Raw genomic sequence first — 22,428 nt, 5'->3', positions numbered from 1 at the left:
GCCGCAGGGAGTAAATCTCCCAGAGGGCCAGTGAGTCTCTTCCATCCCATTCACTCGTGTAGGCGATGTTTAAATGCAAGCAATCTTTGCTAACTGAAGACAGAATCGGCCATCGATGCCCGGTACAGATCCTGATCTTTCTGGCTTGCGGGCCTGCAGGGGTGGCCGAGATGCCTGCCCCGCCAGGGAGTCAATCTTCCAGCAGATGGTTAGTGAATCTCTCCCATCCTATTCAGTGTATGTGTCTCTACCAAAGCTCCAAGGAATATTGCTGATCGATGTGGACCTTCAATGCCCAGTGCGAAGATCAAGACAAGGCTGTGTGTGCAGCTGTTTCGGATGAGGGCCTGAACGGAACTAGCAAGGAGAAGTATGGTGACATACTAACCGGAATATATGCCATGGCCAACATCGCCTCCGCTGCGATACAGGAGAAACTGCGTGTAGGTTTTTTATGGTTATTTTCCTTTTTCTGACAAGCACTAATGAGAAATGTTTTTATGCAGACTAAAGCAGGCAATGCGATCCGAACTAGAATGGGTGTCGAGAAGATGGTCGCCATGTGTGACCCACCCCCGGGGCCCGCAGGCCAAAATGGTGAGGACCCGTATCGGACATCGATGGCCGATTCTGTCTTCAGTTAGCAAAGATTGCTTGCACTTGAACATGGGCTGCATTTGTGAATAGGATGGAAGAGATTCACTAACCCTCCGGGAGATTTACTCCCTGCGGCGGGGCAGGCATCGCAGCCACCCCCGCGGGCCCGCAGGCCAGATGTCATCTTTACCAGCCCGCTGCCCAAAATAGAGCAGAAGCTGATGTAATTCAATGACTAAGATGAAGAATTGCTACATGTCCAGAGTATCCAACCATGCCGGCTGATATACAACAGTAAATGTTTCCATCTCAAAGGTAAACCATTATCTACCACTGACTAGGTATCATTTGCCATGTCATTCTCACCACTTTTGGACGCCTGACTAGACTGGGCATCATCGTCCTCGTTGTCAGATTGACCCGTGTGAGGATCGAAGCTCAAGCCAAGAGCAAGGAGAGCCTCAGCGCCCCCCTCGCGGGCTCCGAGAGCCTTGATCAGACCCATGATTCTGGTAGCCACGACAGCAGGCTGAGATGCCTGCCCCGGCACAGGGACACCGGAGTGAATACCGACACCAGCGAGGAACCAATCACACTGATAAGGCTCGAAGCCGATACTGCCAAGGAATCCGCTTGGTCGTCTCAATCACCATGTGCTGCCTCTCGCGACAATCCGCGCCTATGTCCGCAATAGCGCCAGCGAGGAGGCTCTCCTGAGAACCCGGAGGCAACACAAGCGGGCACTCGAGGCGGGACGTCCGCATCCCGGTCGCCTTCGCTGCCGATCCGCAGTCGACGCTGGTACTCGACCCGCTGCCATCGTTGCAGAACCCTTTCATGACGCCCCCGTCCTTCCTGTCACTCGGTTGCAGAATCCGTCGGAAACGACGAGAACGGCAATTCAGCAACCTCCAAGAAGTAGAGTGAATACACTTACCACACAGCACTAGCCACATCAACAAGCTAGGATTCATGGTCGATCGCTTGGAGGACGCAAAACATGCAGTCGTGCGCGCTGGCGGTGTTCAACCTGAATCGCGACGGAAATGCACGGACGAAGTGCCTGTGGAAAGATATATAGTTGCTCATTTCCGTAAGGGAAAAGCATTCCCGTCTGATACATATTGCGTTCATGTTGGTGCAGGAGGCTATCTATAGAAGAATGATTCGGGTAGTAGTGTGACAAAACCCGCTCTTAAAACAAACCCTCCCACTTCTTTCCTTCCTCTTCATTTCACCTCCCTCGTGCTTTCACCTCCCTCCGAGTCAGTTACCTCTCCACAATACTCTCTGAATACTCATCTCCAGTTCTCTCATCCACCTACATCGAAATCCGCAACCTCTGCAGAATACTCGTGAATATGTCCGAGCGTACCATCATTTCGATGCTCGTGGGCGGCTTTGATGACTACGAAATGCGCTCGTTCGACGAATCTCGTTCGAACTCGCGACATGGCACTGTTGTCAGCGGACCTAATGATGTCACAGCCGCGCACTCGAGGCGGGATGTCCGCATCCCGGTCACCCTCGGGGCCGATCCTCTGTCGACGCCGGCACTGGACCCGCTGCCAGCATTGCAGAACCCGTTTGTGACCCCCCCTCCTTCCTGTCGCTCAGTGACAGAATCCGTGGGAAACGACGTCAGCGAAAATCCTTTCTCCACCCCACCGCCGAACATTGCTCCGTCTACAACCGCCGCCTCCCTCCATTCCAGTAACGACATCCCTTCCAACAACGACATCTCCGTCGACATCAACAACGAAATCTGCGACAACAACGAAATCCTCCACTCTTCCGACAACGACATCGCGCCTCCCACCAGCAACGACATCGCCCGTCAACATCATCTCGTCGCCATGCTCACTCACACACGCATGCACGCCTCTCCCCGCCCCCGCTCCGACAGCGCGCTTCCGCCTGCCGCGCGCTTCCCGCCCGCCTGGGAACGCCAAGAACTTCCCGTTGCCGTCGCTGCGCCGACACACCGTCCGCCCCCGACAAACCGTCCGCCCCCGGATGATACCGAGGTCGACAAGGACAACACGGAGCTGTACACAATGCACGATAACGTCGTCGAGCGCGCGCTCCGCTGGATCTTCGACCGTCCGCCAATGGCGTGGATCGTTTGGCTCTGCGTCGAGGGATACTGGCTCCCGATCTTTCTCCTCATTGTTGGCAGCTTGACTGCGGCTGGAGCGGTCTACGCCTATCGGTGAGCTTTTTTTTCCCCTTCCCCTCTCCGAGCGAAACATGCTGACAATAAGTAGCCAGGACTACCCGCGCCAGATCGAGGAGAAGATTGCCCGGCTGTCCCCGGAGGCCGGCTTGATGCGCTGGGATCCGGACGTGCACGGACCATGGGTGCCGTACCGTCCCGACGGGAACGGCGGTGACGAGGGTCATGGGGACGGTGGAGCCGGCCACCTGTACGAGCGAGGAATGATGTTCTAAGCGTCGAAGGTTTGCAACACACACATACCTACGGGTATGTGTGTGGGCCTCGACCCGAGGGATGTCTACAGATAGGGGACGGTAATGGAAGCGCGGGGAGGGGTGGTGGATACTAGTACAATTTTACTGCGTTTTTTCTGTTTTTTCTGTGTTTTCTTTGGGGCTGGTGCTGGATATCTTTAGCCAGTAGACGGTAATGGAAGCGATTGAGAGATGGAGAGGAGGATACCAGTACAATTTTGAATGCGATTTTCCTGTTTGCTGTTTTTCTTGGGGATAGGTAGGGTGCTCAACAAGAGATGGACAGTGAGGGGTTGATTCGATGAGGAGGACCATTGGCCTCCTATGCTTACCACGCCTCCGTGGAGAGTTTTTCAACACTGTAATAGATAGAAGACAATCAATTCGGTACAGAAACACCATGAGCAGCGAGATCTCTCAACCTATATACTTACAAGCTTCACGAACCAGGGTATCTAGGCATTGATCCCCTCGGAAGGTACATGGATCCTTGGAGTTATCTCCGGCGCTCGAAAACCTCGTGTGGCTCTCGTCATCTCTGGACGTCAAATATTCTGACAGGGAATATACCCGGCTAGCATCACTATGCCGCAACAACTATGAAGTTACGGCTGAGCACATGATATCACTCGCTCCCGCTTGACTTGCGCAATAGATGTCAAAGATTCGACAGCGTAGTATCGACGCAGTAGCTATCCAGCGAGATGAAGCTGTGATTTCGGAAATGAGGACGGGGTAAGTATCACGCCTGTGAAAAATGGGAGTATTTGCGATGAGGAAACACCTAATTCGTTTTCGCTTAACTGTGAAGTACTTCGGTCCTCTAACTATATACCCAGCCACCATCACCCTGCCGCAACCAGGAAGGCACATGCTATCACTCGCTACGACGTGACTTGCGCAATAGATGTCAACGATTTGACAGTACCATCGACGTGAAAGCTGTTTAGCGAAAGGATGTGCCCAGCCCCCGGAGTTCGGACGGGGAAAGCTTCACGCCCTCCACCGAGACCTGGCCACCGAGCGCCCCACCACACCACACCAGCACTACACCATGCAACTGAGTAACTATCTCGAGTTTCGACCACCGACGGGTTTCAACTTCCAAACCGGCAACGGATACGGCCAGGCAGTCACACAGAGGTATGGTCAGAGACGCTATGTGTATACGCCCTATTCCGAGCTTTACCGACACATCCACACCCACCAGACAACCGGCCAGACCACCGGCCAGACCACCGCGAACGCCGCCAGACCACCGCCAACGGCCTGCAGGCTGCAGAACAAGGACGTATAATGTACTCCCTCCGATTATCCGATTTTCCGAGCAGCGCATAGCGCGAGGTTACTACACATCGATCGTGTTGCGGAGGCAGGGCGGCGTGGAGGAAGCAAGGTGTTCGGGGAGGCGAGGGCGAGCGTACGAATGTGGCCTTAGGGGTTGTCATGGGCATTCCCCAAGACGGAGGATCCGGTCCGTCGCGGCCGCAGAAGGACAATGTGCATTGTTCAAATACCTCGAACCCTCTGCAGGCTGCGGTAAATGTGAGTCTCTGATACTCGGTCCTTGGATTGGGTCCCCGGTGGAGCCCGCGGTAGTGGCTGCGGTGGTAGACTGGTAGTCGCCGATCGTGTGCACTCCCATACGACGTTGCTGCGCAGGCTGGATGCTGGCTCTCGAAATCTAGGCCTTTGCGGCAGCGGATTTCCTGTTGAAAGGATTCGACAGTCGCGCCTTCCCGGCGTTCGTTTCCTGCGCCTCCGCATGTGGCGGTCGCGACGCAGGAGTTGAAACTGTAGCCTACCTAGTATAATGCATCAGCTCTTAGAGTCTTGGTAGCGCACGGATACCTAGGTATATATATGGTGGCGCGATTCCGGAGAGGTTATAGGTAGCGCGGGACTCACGATGCACTGCGCAGCGCATCTGACCACTCATTCCTTTTTCCGTGTGCTCGTCGGCAGTGCGTATCGCCGTAGCCGACAAGGCATGGCGGCATTGGCAGCCGGAATTCTTTGCCGCCCAAAGCCACCGGACGGAGCACCCAGCCAACAAAGACATCTGTGGTAGTGGATGGCGCTGGAGCCGTCGAATCAGAGCAGAAGCGATGCCTACTAGTAGTGAAGCTGCAGAGTGCATATCGCCACTCTCACTCCGCACTTTGCCGCGGATATGCGCGAACGAATGAGAGCACGATTAAAAGCCGAAAGGAGTACCGTAGACAATAGATACCTATGCGGATTCGTTTCTATTAGCGAGGAAGATACAGGTATCAACGTACCGAAGCATGGGGATGAATCAAGATTCTGCACTCTCTACTACTAGTGCCTACATCCCCCACGCATGAAACGATGTACCCCCGCCCGCATCCCCCACACACATCCTTTTGGTGTGAAATGTAGATACGGGACTCCGCACGCCCGCATCCGCGGTGCGATCCTAGGCTAAGGCGGACCTTAATAGAATTTAGGTTTCACCAAGGCGTTGGGCGTTGGGCGGGCCGCAGTACATTAGCTAAAGTGCGGAATCCAGAGACCACTGCGCAGTGCGCAAGCAAGTTTTGTCTCCCGCGTGCAGATTCTTTAGCACTTGCAAGTAATGATTGCCAATAGCCGCCGTTAACCAAGTTACGGCTTCTGCGAGTCGTCTCGAATTGTTCCCTCACGGAAGAGCGAAGGCTGCGGAGAGGCACCTTGGATCTCGGTGTATCATGAATGCCGTGCAAGGCTTCTGGGTATCATATCTTGGCGCCGAATAAGCAATTAAAGACCTGGATACCATTAGCGCATGAAGCATAAAAGCCGTCCCACCACACATCCTTCATACCAGTATCGGGTACTTACTCTACGTATGTGGTACCTACTCTACGTATGTGGGGAAAGGCGGGAGGCGAGGCGATAGATTGTACTGTACATACCGGTACATGAGGAACGCAGCTGCGGAGATATTGAAACGTCTATGTAGGAAGACCGAGGTATGAATACTAGTACTCCGCTCTCCGCTAAAAAAAGTAAGTGATATGTGCCTTCGTGATGCCGGAAACGCCGGTACGAGTCTAGCAGCAGTGGGCGGGCGCCCGAGACGCAGCTCGATCGGTCGAGCCGATATCAACAGCATAATTATTCCCCACCAGCTGACGTGCTGAAGCTGACCCCGCTTTGATGGCGGCCAATAAGCGGATACCTGTGTGATGAATTTAATCAGTGTAGCAGCCACGATAGGCATCCGCGCCTTCCAGACGCAGTCTGTCCGTGTCACCAGCTGATCGCGTGTAGGTATTCAACTTCTGTCGGGATATGGGTGTGTGGGTGTGTGGCCAGTGAGATGTATTGGTGGCATCGCGTTCCATCCTATGCACGAGTAAATCTGCACAAGACAGTCGCTTGGAGTCAATGTGTAGAGGACACAAAGAGGAGTATCCAACAGTTCGTATCGTATGTAGGGCGTTCGTGGGTAGCCGCGTATGTCGATGCCGGTACCTTCCTGTATGCCGTCCGGGATTGTGCGGGGCGCTCCTCTGCATTGATTCAGATTTCACACACACACACACAACTGCCCTAGCTCAACCACATGTATCAGCAATCAGACTAGCCGCGCTGTGCGCACCAGAAGCATATATAACTGACGATTCCCATCCATCCAGCACCCAGCACCCAGCAGCGAGCACCCAGCACCCAGCAGCGAGCACTCAGCCGTCCTCCTTCGCACATACCACACACACTTACACCCCACCAACCCAAAGCCGAAGCGTCTTCTCATCCCATCACACATACCCCACACAATGGCTCCCGTCGAAGTCCCCACCGAGAAGCCGGTCACCTCCGTCACGCACGTCGTGATCTTCAAGCTCTCGGACCACTTCACCACTGAGGAGGAGAACAGGGTTCGTCGCCGTCCCATCGCTGCGCAACTATTCTCCCCCCACGCTGATCAATCCACAATAGCTCATCACCAACTTCCACTCCGCCAAGGACGTCTGCCGCAAGCCGGATGGCTCTCAGTACATCCTCGAAGTCCAGGGCGGTCGCGACGTCAGCCCCGTCAAGGTTCCCGTATGTCACCGCTTCCGCTTTCCCCGTATCTCATCCAGTACTGACAGGTGTCGCTCGTGTAGCACCACCAAGGCTTCACGCACGGATTCGTGCTCAAGTTCGCGAGTCTCGAAGACCGCGACTACTACTACGAGCAGGACCCAGCCCACAAGAAGATGAAGAGCGGCGCTCGCGCGTGGTTCCCCGAGGAGGACATGGTCGTGATCGAGGTTCTGAATAGGGATTGATCATTGATTCGGAGGCGGGATCTGTATGTTTTTTAGTGTTTGCTTTACATACGAAAAACAAAAGATTCTAATCCAGCACACCTCGTCTTTCCACGTTCATGAAGAAAAATCGTGCATAGTAATGGGGCGGTCAAACCTCCGACATCGCCCTGCTATGTCCGTCTTTGACACGTAGACGTAGCTATCCTTGTCCCCTCCACGAACTCCACGGTCGCCGCGTTAACCAGTAGACTCGCCGGTACGGAGAGCTTCCATCGCGCCCTCAGCTCCTGCAGCAGCACCGCAACAGCACCGCAGTCTCTCGCTCAAATCTCCTGTTTCGGTCGCGCTCAAAAGTCGAAACCATGTCTAGTATGTAGTAGTAAGCTTCTTGACCAACGTAGCTCTCGACACACGTGCAGTTTCCCACGAGGAGCACCTACCTCCTTCAGACTCCATACGAAATGATACTATATTCCGCCGGCGGTGTCTGAAGTACGTCGTAGCTCTGGAAGGGAAACGGCGAAGATGATAGATGATGGAGAAGTAGAGGTTGTATTCAACTTCGAAGAGCCATCTCATAAGTACTCTACGGTATAGCTCTCCTCCGCTGCCTACAACGTTCGGTGTCACCCGATTCGCTCAGTCCGGCTATGTATCATCACTATTCGGATTCACCGATCCGACCAGCCGGTCCTCATATCTTATTAGATCCTCCGTCTATCCTACATGTTCTCCACTCATGGTAGTAACAGACAACATTCAGGTAATACCATCAGATTTGTTCCGCTCTGTGACTTGCGCAAGCGGTTGCTTTCTGTTTCTCGTCCATCATGTAGATGGCCCTTTTCGCTCGGGTGCTCATTATGTACAAAGGTCTTCGGTACAGTTGTGAGATAAGGGTGAACATTTAGTGAACGTTACTTCACTTACTGAACCTGGTTGAGAAATTGATATCATCGGGCACGATGTTGCAGTTAAGTAAGCCTCGAGATTTCACAGCACGGAGATGTAGCCCAAGCATTTGGGGTATACTTATTGAATCTCGCGCGCTGCAATCTAAAGTCGGTGTAGTATAGTGGTAAGTACAGCTCGTTGTGGCCGAGCAGACCCATGTTCGATTCATGGTACCGACACATTCTTTTGGTTGTTTGCTTTTTTTCTTCTATGCCCAAGTCGCAAGGTCCAACACTTTTACTGTATAGAAAGTCCTAGACGTTTTTGCGTAAAGCTACCTCGCAGGAGTACAGAACAGAGAGTAAGGGTTTCTGCTGTGACTGACGGCGGGATGACCGGAGCTATGCAGTGTACAATACATACAGCATCTATTGCCATGTTCAATTGAGGTCCATTACGATACACACAGATGGAGCAACTGGAAGTTTTGTGTGGCTGGAGGACAATCGATGGCGCAAAAGTAGCGGGACCCTCTCCGTTGGAGTTGCTACTCCCAACCACAGTGACAGTCTGGACGGGCGAAAAATCGGTATAAGTTATGACGCAACGCACGTAAGATAATTGATTAGATTAGGACAAGAAATCGCAGTTTGTTTCCCGCATAAGAACAGATAAGAATGAAGTCCACGCAATTGTCAGTGCTCACCCGCCTACCGCCGCGACAGAACCTACATACCAGCTTCAGGCTCCACTAGCAAGGCCATAGTACCGCAAATCGTGCCTCCACAGCAGGACATTACGCCGCCTCCTTGCGTCCGCCAACGCCTCCCTCGTCGGCTTATCCAGGGTGCGATCGACCAGATATCCGAAGCGGTCCCAGAGGAAGGCCGACTGCCGCGCTCGCTCTACTGGTGCAGCCGCAGGGACGGGGCGGCTGCGGGTAGCGTTCCCCGCGCACCTTGCTGGCCCATATCGCGCAGCACACTCTCGAGATCCAGTGCCCACAGGGAATCATGATTTCGCCGGCGTCCGGGTACGAGGAGTCGCCTCTGCGCCGCCGGACGGCGCCGCACCGGTGGTTAACGTATTTGCACCTGCAGGTCAGGATTATCATGGTGGCGAGCGAGTGCGTGGTGTGTATTGAAAGCGGAAACGGAAGCGGAGGATCGGACGCGAGGTGATATACCGAATTCGGCGTGATCAGGTTGTACATGCGGTTGGTCTACACCGTTCGGAACACGTATTGCGCGGTTCAGCATGAGAGTCCCATCCTGGGCCTAGGATGACGGACAGCGTTCGTTCAGCGGACAGACGAGACGGACAGCGCAAGACGGCCGTCGACGGTCCTCCGCCAACCCTTAGGTAAAAACCTGATTTCGGGCGTGGACCTTGGGTGGCCGAGTGAGGAATTGTGCATACAGCGCTGTGAAAGCGGCCGGGCGCTGCACCTTAGTCGTCTCAGTCGGAATACTGCTAGTTCTCACAGCTTGTGGAGCGGTGAGGGATTAACTGACGCGGTGGAGCGTAGGATATCGGTGCTAAGAAATTTTCAACCAGCCAAATCATATTCACGTGACTTGGACGGTCGTCCTCCACCGTTGGATGAGGACCGACCCGTCCGTCCCAGGCTTGGACCGTCCGGCATTTTGACCATCTGGACCGGACGATGGAGAACACTAGTTGTTGGCCTTTTAGGTCACAAATGGCACATCCATACATAAGATTGTTGATTAGATTACGACAGGCAATTACAGTTTGTAACTCGCACAAAGATACATAAATCGCAGTGCAGTTCCACCATGAGAATAAATTATGTAAGAATAACGCTCACACAATTCTCCCCCACCTACCGCCGCGACAGAACCTAGGCCCCAGGCCCTAGTGCCGCGAAGCGTACTCCCATATCTTGACATTCCGCTGCCGGATCAAGTTGCACCCCTCCGGCTTGGTCACGCATACCTGGGCTCGCGTGTCCTTCTCTTGGGTTGCGTCTCTCGATGATAATTACTGACACATCCTTCCCACTGCACACGAACCACGTCAGAAGGGTAAATCACTAGGTATCTCAGCCCGTGGCGTTTACTTTCGCGCATGCGGCCTGTTTTCGGAAGTACGGTATTTCCGCCGTCGCCACTATCAGGAACGCCCCAGTGTAGACTGTTACCTATCCACTACTACTAAGCGGCGCGAAGGGAGAGGCAGCTTGCAGGCATCGGTGAGCAGCAGAGAGAGGAGACCTTGTTGGGACCTTGTATTCAGGAGGAGCGACCTTGTTGGGACCTGGTGGGACTTATGTGTTATGGAGGGCAGACCCGATGCCGTCGTTGAACGTTGACAAATTTTTCTATTGTTGCTTTTCTTTTCGTCTGGTCCCTTCGTCTGCTATTAAACATAACCGACCTCATCATCATCATAGACCTCTCCTTCAATTGATAAAGTTTTATTTGACCACACCCGTTCTTGGGTATCTCGCCACGGAACCGATGCGCACTACCATCACCGAGTCCACTTCACTTCTCGTCTTCAACTCGTTTCAGCTTCGTTTCAATTATCCCTCATTCCCACTTCGGTTTTGTCTGGTTAAGAGCATTGCAACCAAACCCCTACTGATTGGACTGCGCTGGGAAACCGCACTGCACTACGTCCGGGCTCCGCAATTTACGGCACGGTGGTGATGTGTGGTCGGTGCAGTGCTTGACATCACGTGAACGAAGCTAGTCTATGCGGTCTATCCGGTGCGGAGCTCGGTTTCGGTTCGGACCTGTGCTTCGTTAAAGAAACACAGCCGTTCTGTCTTAGGGAAGAAGGCGTGGTGGAAACACCCGTGCACGGAATTGCGAGAGAATTACGGGACGGGTTTCCCGTGGTGAGGTTATCCGCCATCGGGTAAAACGACTGGCCACTCACGCGACACTTGAGTCGGAGGTGGTGCGAGAGAAGTGGGCTGTTTGTGAGTATGATCAGTCTTTCTAAAACCGCTAACCCTTCGAATTGATCACAATCTGTAGATATCCCGATCCCGTAATTAGGGCTAGCGTTTCGGAATTCACTTCAAAACCCACCCCTCTCTTCTGTTATCCCTCCTTTCCCACAAACAACTTTGGAGGTCGAGATTGATCGATTCGACCCACTACCGCCCCTCCCTTCCGCCCTCCATCCAAGATGGGCACCTCCATCAGGATGGCCGATTCCGAGCCGGACCGTGATGGCGAGTTCGAACGCTTTGTCGCTACGGTTTGAGCTCTGTTACTGATTCTCAGTTCCTTTGTTTTCCTGACACGGGTGATAGTTTCAAAACCTATCTTCTTCCCTCACGTCACCAGAAACAGGCCACTCTGTCTCGAAAACTACAGCCACGCCGAGTCCATCCACCTATGACCCAGACTACGAATTCGATGGTTTTGCAGCCACGGTGAGGGAAATTTCGACCCTCCCCGATCCCTACCGTCATTGCTGATTTGCGGAATAGCTTCAAAACTATACCCAGGATGTTGTTGCTCTTCCACCTCAACAGAAACCAATGCATCAACAGAAACCAATGCATCATCAGAAACCAATGCATCATCAGAAACCAATGCATCAACAGCGACGAATGCGGAATATCTCGGTTAATCTGCAGCTCGTTTCCGATCGTCCCGTTCAAGCCAAACAGGCGGCAGTGGAGGTGCCTCCGAAGGTATGTTTCACCTATCCTACCTAGGTAAACGTTCGATTGTTGATGTGGGCCCGAAGGATGCTGCCGACAAGCAGGTTGCTACGAAGATAGTAGAGCCTTTAGCATTTACCGTCCCTCAACAAAAGTTCCCAGTTCTTGCCGCTGCCACTGATTTCGACGGGCCTACCTTCGCTGCAGCCGCCGGTGTCGATGGGCCTTCCTTCAGTGCTGCCTTCGGTGCTGCCACCGGTGTCATCGGGCCTTCCTTCGCTGCTTCCACCGCTGTCATTGGGCCTTCCTTCGGTGCTGCCTTCGGTGCTGCCACCGGTGTCGACGGGCCTTCCTTCGGATCTATTCAAGGCCCTAGTCTCTCACCGACTAAGGGACCTGCACTTTCGCTGTCTACTGCTTCTAAAGGACCTGCATTTGTGCCGCCCGCCGGTCCCAGTATCGAAGGTTTAGCCACGCAGAACGGTCGCTTTCGGTTCAAGATTTCCCCTGTCGTGGGTACCGGCCTCAAAGCGAAGCCAGCCAATCATGCAGCCAAGAAGGTCATCGACAAGGGCAAGGTCTTTAGCTTAGAGCCTACAGATGATGAAGTGAGTGCTGTTTCCTCGCTTTCTGCTGCTAACAACAGTTTTGTGGGTGTCGCTCCCAGTTCTGAAATGGGAGCTGAGCATGAAAATCACTCGAAAATTTCTGCGGCCACTAACAGCTCTAAGCAGATTGCCGAAATCAATCCTATCATCAATTTTGCGCAACTAGCCATGTCGGCCGGACATCCGTCTTCCTCCAACCTGCGGATTCCTGCTGGGGATCTCAAGACGGCCAGGCCAGATACCGAAGAGACAGAGCCTGCTGTCCAGCCAGAGCCAGCCCGCGATGAGATTGAGATGTCGGCCTCAAGAACCCCCTCCTATCCGCCCATCTCCAACTTGGTTGGCCCAGCCGAAGATCTATTCAAGAAATCCGCAATGTTTGATCCTCAACTTCACGGCGCGTATTCGCTCCGTCCAGAAAATGAAGCCTACGATGAATCGGCCGACATCAGCGATGACCCTGGAGCTACGTCGGATGATGGTCTTCACTCCAACCAGACGCCCGCTCTCACAGATGGTTACTATGAGAATCTCCAGGACTGGATTGACCCGAGTACCTATGATGTTCCTCCCACCGAGATGATTTACCACCCCCAGCTCAACATCATGGCTTGGTCGGTCAACGACTGGAACAACGACATCCCGTGGCTGGTAAGTTCCCTCTCTCTTGCACCGGTATTCGCTCACATCCCCGCCAGATCGAACGTCACGGCCGTGCCAAGAAGACCCTCGCCGAGCTGCGGTTCGCCCACGCGCGCAGAATCAGCGAAGAGCGTACGAACTACAGCTACCTCGACCCGACCGCCATCTTCGCCAAGGAGAGGGAGATCCACATCCAGATAACGGAATTCAATAGTTGGGATGCTGGATTGGCCATCGGCTGGGGCTGGATCCTGCAGAGGCTTGAGCAGCAGCAGCAGGCCCGGTTGGCCTTGGCCGACGGCAACATGGACGACGGTGATTACATCGAAGACCACGAGAACTAATCAATCTTCTCTCTCTGTTGTGTTTCTGGCACCGACGGCGAACAAGACATAGTTAAAAAAAGTAGTCGGGTGTGATCATAATTCTATGCTGTTTGTTCACCTTGCGAATCTGATCGAGTGAGGTCTTGGGGATGTTTTGCCATGGCAAACCAGCCTCTTCGGGAGTGTGACCTAAACGAGTGGTGATATGACACTGCTTGGGCGCGTGGTACTGCTTCTTAATGAGTAAATTGATTGCAGTCCGGGATCGAAATCGGATGTGAACGGGGAGCCTGGTTCGGGAGTGTCGCAGGATGCCGGGGCGCTCAGCCCGTCATGGCGAAGCACACCAAGCCGGACGGTATATTACTGGATCGCAGCATGGCGTAGACGACGGAGCGGAAACGTCACGATGCCAGGCGCTCCGAGGACTCCGGGGGAGGGAGGGGGGATAGTTGGCAGTCGTAGTATGATTGTATAAGAGCGTGCTAGCACTGGATTGTAGATGCGTGAGCTATTTATGAGCAGCGCGGTCTGGAATCCGGAGTCGAGGTAGGTATATGAGTACCAGGTTGGCGGGTTATAGCACAAACACAAGCTTTGAATGGGTCTACACCGATGGAAGACCGAAGTGCAACTTTCAAACGCCTTGATGCCCCGCATCCCTCCAGTCAAATGATGTAAAAAGCCCCCCAGATCATGCTCCACCAAGTTCAAACAACAGAAAATGAGAAGAAAAAACAATCGTGAAGAAAGAGAAAAATGCACTCCACAACGCCCGTCCGTCCATGTTCTTTTTATTCGAGCACGAAAAGAAAAAGAAAAGGTATCGCAGTCGAAAACAACTCGAGCATTGGCGTATCGAAATTCCAGCTGTTAAGGCTAGGCGTAGACTTCGAATTGAATACCCAACTCCTCCTTCATGACCGAGGCGAGCGTCTTACCGGAGCCGCGGATGTCAACCCAGGCATTGATACCGCGGTCGTAACGGAACTGTAGTGGGCCGGAGACGGGCGACGAGAGCCAGATCTGCCTGTTAGGCGGCTGCTTGTTGATGACGAAGACGCCCTTGGGCGAGCTGAAGGACATCACGCCGGCCTGGTTGTGGGCAAAGCGATCAGTAACATGAAGTAAGCACGAGGAACTAGACCAGGGATGGCCGCACTAGGTAGTAAAAAGAAGGACAATTAGGAAAGGAAGGGATACAATGGTGGAGAAGTGGGAAATGCGACAAAAGGATGAGATGGGCACGAAGGAAAGATTAGTGGAGGAAGGGAAGTGGACTCACGGAATACTCAAGATCGTATCCCTCCTGCGCCTCGGCGAGACCATCGAGCGCTTCGCTCAAGCTCTCGAGTGTCGACCTGGCGATGCGATCGTATTCGAGCGCCGACTCCTTCACCTCTTCGCAGAAAACCGAGGCGGCTGAAAACCGGCGGATCGGCTCCTGGTGGTGAGGGAAGTTGTAGACACCGCGCAGAGCGACGGCCTTGAGGATTGTTCCGCCGGTGGTGCCGCCGATCAAGCGGCCATTGCCGCTGGTAATGCCGGCGAGGCGAGTCTTGCTAGCTGCGAAGCCGCGGCAAATGGTCGAGAGCACGGACATCTAAGCAGCGGGAGGAGGTGAGTTGGAGGGGTGGTGGGAGGGAATTGAGTGTTTTTTTGTCGCAGGGAGAATCGTCGGAGTCGCGAAGTCTGATGTGGGGTTGAGTGACAGGCACAGGGAAGACGCGACAAGGTAGAAAACGATGGGACATGAGGAAAGCCGATGGCAGAGCCGCATGGCGTCATATGTGAGTACACTAGGCTGTGAGTAGAGCGTGCTTCGTTGAAGATAAGATGATCGAGATAGGATTTGCGAGCTCCCCGCCTGTGACCTCAGAACCACATCCGAATTTTGAAGGTTGATAAATTCCTATTTGGGGTGTGCCCCTTCCACCAACAGAGAGAGTAGATACTTAACAGAAAATTATCCTCCCCTTTGCATCGTTCACGCAGCCCTACCCTCGGGAGTTGGGAGAAACTCGCATAGCCACCCCCGGGACACTCATGAAGCATTGGTACATTACGATCTATAGTATGTGCATCGCTCCCCATCTATCGTCGGCACCTTCACTCCATAAGATCCTCCTATGCTACGATAAAGCCTATTGGCTTACAATGGTGCTACGCCTATTGATACCAGCGTGCACATATAGGCGACATATTAAGTCTCCTTGAACAATTTTCTGGTCGAAATTTCCCCGCAGCAATGATATAGAACTCTGATCGGAGAGTGGGATACGCGGTATGAGGACATGATCAATTCTACTGAAAGGATTGGCAGAGGCCCTAATAGAACGCAGGACTATGGAATTCATATGCTATCTCTACGCCGCCGCCTCGATGATTATCACTCGCACTCAGTCAGTCAGTCGCATAGCAAGTTGAACCTGAACTTTTTAATTGCTACCAAGGTGAATGCTATTGTAAATCTCTGATGTAGCTATGGCTATATCTTCTGTCTGATGTGACCACCGCTGCTGCTGCAAAACAACAACCTCTTCCGTCCAAAATCATACTCGACTCGCATGCCTAGCATACATAGCTTTCTGAAAATCTTCCTTTGCTTTTACCATACCTCGGTATCTACACCCACATCTCCGACCACTGCGACCAGTGGCACCCGAAACAAAAACATGGACACGAATGGAACCGCCCCCAAACCCGCAACACCCGTGTACAGATGGAAATGTCCATCCTGCGGGACGACCAACCCGAAGATGACGAGAACTTGCATAAACCCCCACTGCTTAAAGGTTTGCATATGGAGGGACTTGAAGCGCCAATCATGGAGCTACTAACTGGCAGAAACGCGGCGAGACGAGAATGACTACTGACCAGACGGCGTCGGGAATACTGGTAGTGTGGCGCGGGTTGGAAAGCGGCGGGAATGCGAGAGAACAGCTGCACTGGTTGAGCTGAGCGTTGTCTGGAAGCGATACTCTAGTTTCCGGCCCTTTCGGCCTGACCGATAATTGCACATTGATTACCTAGGTCCTATGCCTGTGCTTGTTTTTTTTCTAGCTACCTAGTCGGTCATGAACTCATGGTTTTTCAGCCCAGCATGAATGGTACAAGATCGTCACTGGTGACGAATATCATGTATCATAGGGTTTAAATGAAATCAATCCTGCAGATAATCTCTTGAAGAACACCAGACTGAATTTCTTCAGCGAAGTGAGTCACGTGCCTTCGCGGAGGTTCATTCGTACAGAAGTACTCCTAGAATCAATCCCGATATTCTCCGGGTAAGTACTTCGATCAGGTTGTCACCGAAGGATGAGGGCGAGATCCAAAGGTCTACTATCTAGCGATTATAGATAGGAATACTCACCTTGTGATGGGCCCAGCAATAGCATCTGAGACCGGAAGTTCATAATTCCGCAAAAGAACTTTCAGCCTCTCAAGGGCTCGATTCTCGACTCTCGAGTCAACGCCGCTTCTGGGAAGCAATAAATGAGATGAGGAAAGATGTTACTGATACATCCTGTGACAGGAAGTTGAATTGTGAGGGAGCAGAGTAGGATACATACCCGATAGACGCCAATCGCAAGCTTCCTCGTAAGTCGTTCAAAACCATCAAATAAACCTTTTCTACTCTACCCCGATCGGCACCGAACTTGCTCCTAAGTCAACCCCCCCCCCCCCCCCCCCCCCCCCCCCCCCCCCCCCCACACACACACACACACATCCCCTGGTCCCGACTTCTTCCCTCTGCCGACTCCTTCCCTCTCCCGACTCCTTCCCTCTCCCGACTCCTTCCCCCCTCACTATCCGCGTCCACGCAACAACAGAGAATACACACTGCACGTACTCTACATAACAGCACTCCCACCGCCGCCGCCGCCGCGTCCGCGTCCACGCTCAAGAGACGTGCGCACCCCCAGCTGAGCTCAGCTCACGTCGCACGACCGCCAGACAGCAAGCGAGCCCAAGTCTAGGCACGAGCGGAAGCTAGTGAAGAACCAGGTGTCTCTCCGTTCGCTAGGCGATCAATATCCAAGCGCTCGTGAGTCGTCCGTCCGGTGCTAACCAAAGTCTGATCGCGAGACAGGTGCAGAATTGAGTCGGGAATTGTTCCGCATACTTGAATACGGTGCCGCTTTAAGGGATTGTCTGAACCAGTTCGTGACGATCGGGAAGGGGTGGTTCTGAGTTACCGTCGAAGTTTCGGAGAATGGCAAGAGTTGAAGATCGATCATCGTCGAAGCCGTGGGGAGGCGTTAATTCCCCGTGCCGTGGAGGCTGCCAGCTGGGCACTCAAAATCTATACACATCGCCTAAGAAACGAGATGGGATTGTTGAATCGCATCAATTACCTCGACCTCCAGACTCCAGACTCCAGTCAGCAAAACGATCCAACATGCATGAGCGACAAGCATAGCGGAGACCTGAGGGGTGGGCACTGGGCTGCGTGAATGGCCTCGGGAACTATGGCTGAGCAGTCTATGGTGGCCAACTAAAGTAGCGCACGTCAAACCTAAAGCGCAGGCAACCAACGTAGTCCAACCCCGTGGCGCTTTGCATGTTTCCCCGGACGTTTCATTGGTGCCCCGCTTTGGTTGGGCGCAGCCGGTCCCGAGAGGCGGTCCGTCTGCTAGCAACCGTGCTCTTCTTCGCGAGCACCTCCGGTGCTAATAGACTTGCTCGGCTTTGACAGCTGGACAACCCATCCTGAACGCCCTCTATAGCCGGTGGGTGCGACCGACACCCTAGGAATCGCCCCTAGTACCGGCGCCCCGCGTTGCGGCTGCACTGCGTTTGCGCGGTTGAAGGTCCATCGCCGGCTCGGCACCGGAGCGACTAGTACACTCGGCGTGGCCGCTTCGGCGTCCCATTCCCATCTCGCGCAGCCTCCGAACGCCATGACCGAAGCCCCACGCACGCACGCACCTTTGTTATCGATACTCTGCTTTACTCTACGCCTACGGATTCGGCACGCGAGTGCAAAAAGCCACCCGCGTTTGACCTGTGATCCAGCGCGTCTGCTCACGTCGCACGGCGCCGAGCACACAAGCGAGAGGAGGCTTGGGGAAAACGCGGAAGCTAGTCAAGAACCATGTGTCTCTCCGCAAAATTGTAGTTAGCCTCCGTTGCTCCAGTTAGGCGACTCAATATCCGAGTGATCGTCCGACGCTAAATCTTCATCGCGAGACAGGTGCGCGGGGGATGTGGAGATCTCCGTGCGCACCGGACGTGAGCTGGTCGGAGATTGTTCCAAGTCCTGCACCGGTCGACGGCTTTGTCCGAGGTTTTTTTGCGCGGATGATTCCCTCGGCGAAGAAGAAGGGTGCGGAAGAAGAAGAAGGAGAGGCTGCTGCTGAGACGGTGTTTTATTCACCACCGTATGCAGATAACCGGTGATACGATTGGGTATTGACTGGCAGGCAAGATTCAAACTTCTATCGTCAAAAAAAAAGGCGACGGAAGCAAGTTCCGGATAAGCAGGAAGGGGAGACAAGCGTGCACAAAAGCTGCCGTATGAACACCAGACATCCCACACACATACACTTGTTACAATTCGGTATGGTCGAGGAGGTCAAAGATCCCATTACCAAGGACAGACGTAGCTAGCAGGAGCCGTAACTGCAGTTAGTGCTCCAGTTCAAGCAATGTTCCGCACGTAACTCTGTATGTCCGGGACAAGCGTGAGCTGCGAAACACGGACGCTCAAGAGGCAGTATGATGCACATATAAATCTCGCCCATTTCCCTTTCCCCAGACTACTTTACAGATCACAGCAGCAGCACTCGAACATCACTCAGCAACTCCAACCTCCAACCGACTCGAACCCAAGCTCCAATTACCATCCAGCGTCCAGAACAACTCAACTTTGCAACAATGGCCATCATCCACATCATCTTCTTCCGAGTCCCGTCCTCCATCACCCCAGCCGAGGAAAAAGCAGTAAGTTTCATTCTCGATATGGATTCTCCGAGCCCTCACTAACATAATATCCCGCAGCTCTGCGACGGCGTCCTCTCACTGAAATCCGCCTGCCGCCTTCCGTCGGGGGAGTCGTACATCCTCAGCATCACCGGCGGCCGAGACCGGAGCAACGCGAAGTTCCCCGTTCGTTTGCCCTATCATTCTCCCCTTTTCCGCACACGAGCTAATCCGGTAAGCAGTACCAAAAAGGCTTCACACACGCGTTCGTGTTCAAGTTCAAGTCCGTCGCCGATCGGGACTATTACATGGAGGCCGACAGAACGCACATGGAGTTCTTGAAGGCGGGCGAGAAGTGGATCAAGGACGAGGATGTGGCGGTGATGGACTTTGAGGAGGAGTTAAGTTACTGAGTGTGTGTAGGGGTCACTGGGGTGGGAGTGAGGAGGTGAGGGTGAAAGGGGGGGATATGGAGTTTTTTGGAATTTTTGTCTGCTTCGGTCTACGGGGTGGCGTGGGGGATGTTTGAAGTCTTTGCTGTTTGTTTATCGTTGTCGCAGTGCTCTGGGGAATTTATATCGCTTTTGACATCATCTGGGAAAAAAGTGGGGCTGGACAAGTGAGATCTGGTGATGGAATTCCGTCTCGGTTCACTCGCGGCGATCTCTTCCAGCCTCCACCGATGCCAGAATCTGCGGTGACCAAGGCTGCCATGTGCAAATGAGTGTTTGCAATCCTCCCTCGCATCAGGGTACACTCTACTTCGATCCCACCCCCTGGCGGAGCGAGAGATGCTGTCGGCGAGAGGAGGAAGTGAAGGAGGACTCCTGTCGGCGAGAGAAACTGAATGTGGTTAGTAGTGGGCATCAACGTTGGCGGGCATGGTAGGGTCTTCTGCTTCTTCATCCTCTTTTTTCATGATCATCGTCTACCGAATAGACGGTTAACCCCCCCCCCCCATCTCCTCTCTCTCATCTGTGTGCGCTTCCTTTATACTCAGGCCTGAAGAGGCATTGGCAAGGAGCCGTCTGCCAAATCGGTACACTCCATTCCGATCCCACGGTCCACCTGGTCGCAACGAACCAACCTCGCTCGGCCCGTGCAAGGAGCCGTATGTACTGGAGGACCGAGGTGAGGAATCGATTACCACGCTCTTACCACACCTCTGGTGTTTACGTCCGACTAACTAGTATTACGGCGGCTGCCCGTATCCGCACGACCTCACGACCTCGCGACGCCAGCTCCCGCTCCCGCGGTGTCGAAACGTCCGTCCATCACGCCTATAGACTACAAGTTTCATACTGCCATGCCCCGTCCCCCACAAAAGCCGGGGTAACGGCATCCTCGCACGCATGGACGGCACGACACCCACGAGCCACGGCTCGGGTCATATCCGGAGACGGACGGACACGATGTGGGCCCGGCTCCCGACTCCGGACTCGCAGCACCGGGCGATGCCGATACGGCCCCCCCAGCAGTCCGGGATCCTCCGAACCTCAAGTTCCCAACCCCACGGCCTAGTAAGCCCGGGAGATCATCCGGACTCGTTGCGGGCAAGTGCGCACCCCCCCCCCCCCCCCAACACACACACACACAGACAGACATCGCAAGCGTAAACGCCGCCCCCAAACATTTAAGGTTTGGTGTGTGGTATGTGCCGCATGTTTTGGATTGTTCTTCCAGAGTCCCAGCCAGTGCTGATTGGCACTCTAGTTAACACTACTGCTGCTGCTGCCGAGGCATGGGTGTCTACCGCACTATACGCGCGACTCGATCGTGCACCCGGTGGGTTTGATGGCAGTTTTACCCAGACCCTGTGCTGTCCTCGCCTATCCCGCTCCGCAGAGTGGCTGCGGAACATCGGTATCTGTGTTTGCGCATTCGTTCCGCACATACGATTACGCGGGCGGTGCAGATGTCATATGCACTCACTTCCCGGAAACGTGGGAGTGTTTTGGGGGGGGGTTCGCGCGAGGCTGGCAGCTCGATCATCGGTTTGGGTGCTAACTACTATACTAGTAACGAATCTAATGATCTCTTCGTGGTTGGAACTACTATGGTAGACTATGGATTCGCGATGGAAGCGAGTAACTACTAACTATAGGGAGTATAGGACCTTCCGTACTGGACGGACGAACGCGGTTGCATTCGGACCGGCGGGATTCATCATTCGCCGGAACCGGACGACAGTCGACTCGATGGCTTCGCTCACTTGGGAAGTTAGGATCGATGATCATCGATCGTTGCTCAGCTCAGCTCTGCCAAAAACAAGATGAGTACTTGATGTTCGTTCTGCACCGTCGAGAATCTGCGTCGCTACGTATACGAGTGGAGAAGAGCAGGGCATATCTAACCGGTAGTTGTCAGCGCGGGCCCACATACATCAAGGCTGTTATAGCGAACCCCCACAGTGGCACAGCCCAAAGTTCAAACGAAGGATCGTACCGGGCTCACATGGCCAGCCGTATGTACTAGGTATACCTATCGTGTCAGCACTACCACCACCGTCGAGCAGAAGCAAGCAAGGTGCAAACATGTGCAATTCAAAGTTGTGGGCGAGTGGGCGAGGGAGCGCAAACCTCTCCTCTCCACCAAGACTCCCGTGTTTCCCATGGTTCCCCAGCCGACGATGATTTCTTCAACCAAGACGCCAACCAACAGCCCCGACCCGCCACGGCGTCACCGCGTCTCAACTCTCATCTATCCGTGACTGTGACTGATAGCCGTATGCTGCATAATCTACAAGCATGCGGAGCATCACTGCATCAGCATCATCGGGTGCCCATGTAGCAGGTCGTTTTCGCTCTGCTTTGGGGCGATCGGGTCGGACTCGACTCGATTGGGGAGCTCGTTCGACCTTTCTGGGGATGGATGCCCGATCCGGCACTTGTGTTATCGATATGTCTCCACTGGTGCGGGGTGCGGGGTGCGGGGAATGAGGAATTCGGGAAGAGGGACACAACTACAAGTTACAACACGGCAGTTTGACGTTTGACGTCGTTTGGCGGTTGGCACTTGGCGATGGGTGATGCAAACAGCTGCATATGTCTGTCGAT

The 22,428-nt window shown here is 53.8% G+C and overlaps 7 protein-coding genes and 1 non-coding gene across 8 annotated transcripts; 6 read left to right on the top strand and 2 right to left on the bottom strand.

Moving 5' to 3' along the window:
• Nucleotides 1-278: 278 nt before the first annotated feature.
• Nucleotides 279-3,048, top strand: BZA05DRAFT_416712 (uncharacterized protein; the record flags this gene model as incomplete). The annotated part of the gene is made up of 7 exons (XM_051485415.1): nt 279-443; nt 507-597; nt 688-820; nt 985-1,233; nt 1,548-1,690; nt 1,906-2,809; nt 2,865-3,048. The coding sequence occupies 7 exons, from the start codon at nt 279-281 to the stop codon at nt 3,046-3,048; spliced, it is 1,869 nt and encodes a 622-aa protein (XP_051342332.1).
• A 1,199-nt stretch (nt 3,049-4,247) lies between these two features.
• BZA05DRAFT_390664 (uncharacterized protein) lies at nt 4,248-5,381 on the bottom strand. Its single transcript, XM_051482908.1, has 2 exons — nt 4,978-5,381; nt 4,248-4,874 (listed from the first exon to the last, which is right to left on the bottom strand). The coding sequence occupies exons 1-2, from the start codon at nt 5,207-5,209 to the stop codon at nt 4,579-4,581; spliced, it is 528 nt and encodes a 175-aa protein (XP_051342331.1). The 5' UTR covers nt 5,210-5,381; the 3' UTR covers nt 4,248-4,578.
• Nucleotides 5,382-6,711: 1,330 nt separating this feature from the next.
• On the top strand, nt 6,712-7,427 carry BZA05DRAFT_434519 (stress responsive A/B barrel domain-containing protein). Its single transcript, XM_051486326.1, has 3 exons — nt 6,712-6,953; nt 7,015-7,122; nt 7,185-7,427. Exons 1-3 carry the CDS (start codon nt 6,852-6,854, stop codon nt 7,347-7,349), a joined length of 375 nt encoding a protein of 124 aa, XP_051342330.1. The 5' UTR covers nt 6,712-6,851; the 3' UTR covers nt 7,350-7,427.
• A 965-nt stretch (nt 7,428-8,392) lies between these two features.
• Nucleotides 8,393-8,464, top strand: BZA05DRAFT_t94. Its single transcript has one exon. It is a non-coding gene; the product is annotated as a tRNA-His (tRNA).
• A 2,923-nt stretch (nt 8,465-11,387) lies between these two features.
• BZA05DRAFT_465310 (uncharacterized protein) lies at nt 11,388-13,465 on the top strand (the record flags this gene model as incomplete). The annotated part of the gene is made up of 6 exons (XM_051487754.1): nt 11,388-11,459; nt 11,515-11,637; nt 11,812-11,901; nt 12,027-12,479; nt 12,606-13,130; nt 13,178-13,465. 6 exons carry the CDS (start codon nt 11,388-11,390, stop codon nt 13,463-13,465), a joined length of 1,551 nt encoding a protein of 516 aa, XP_051342329.1.
• A 520-nt stretch (nt 13,466-13,985) lies between these two features.
• BZA05DRAFT_390661 (uncharacterized protein) lies at nt 13,986-15,168 on the bottom strand. The gene is made up of 2 exons (XM_051482907.1): nt 14,733-15,168; nt 13,986-14,542 (listed from the first exon to the last, which is right to left on the bottom strand). Exons 1-2 carry the CDS (start codon nt 15,048-15,050, stop codon nt 14,327-14,329), a joined length of 534 nt encoding a protein of 177 aa, XP_051342328.1. The 5' UTR covers nt 15,051-15,168; the 3' UTR covers nt 13,986-14,326.
• Nucleotides 15,169-18,210: 3,042 nt separating this feature from the next.
• On the top strand, nt 18,211-18,985 carry BZA05DRAFT_226836 (uncharacterized protein). The gene is made up of 2 exons (XM_051479772.1): nt 18,211-18,565; nt 18,645-18,985. The coding sequence occupies exons 1-2, from the start codon at nt 18,352-18,354 to the stop codon at nt 18,848-18,850; spliced, it is 420 nt and encodes a 139-aa protein (XP_051342327.1). The 5' UTR covers nt 18,211-18,351; the 3' UTR covers nt 18,851-18,985.
• Nucleotides 18,986-19,327: 342 nt separating this feature from the next.
• BZA05DRAFT_333195 (stress responsive A/B barrel domain-containing protein) lies at nt 19,328-19,785 on the top strand (the record flags this gene model as incomplete). Its single annotated transcript, XM_051480676.1, has 3 exons — nt 19,328-19,393; nt 19,451-19,558; nt 19,615-19,785. The coding sequence occupies 3 exons, from the start codon at nt 19,328-19,330 to the stop codon at nt 19,783-19,785; spliced, it is 345 nt and encodes a 114-aa protein (XP_051342326.1).
• Between the last annotated feature and the right edge of the window lie 2,643 nt (nt 19,786-22,428).

The sequence above is a fragment of the Tricharina praecox genome (genome assembly GCF_024521635.1).
Source record: "Tricharina praecox strain CBS 144465 chromosome Unknown BZA05scaffold_5, whole genome shotgun sequence".
Classification (NCBI taxonomy): Eukaryota; Fungi; Ascomycota; class Pezizomycetes; order Pezizales; family Pyronemataceae; genus Tricharina; species Tricharina praecox.
This window is presented reverse-complemented; position numbering and strand designations above follow the sequence as displayed.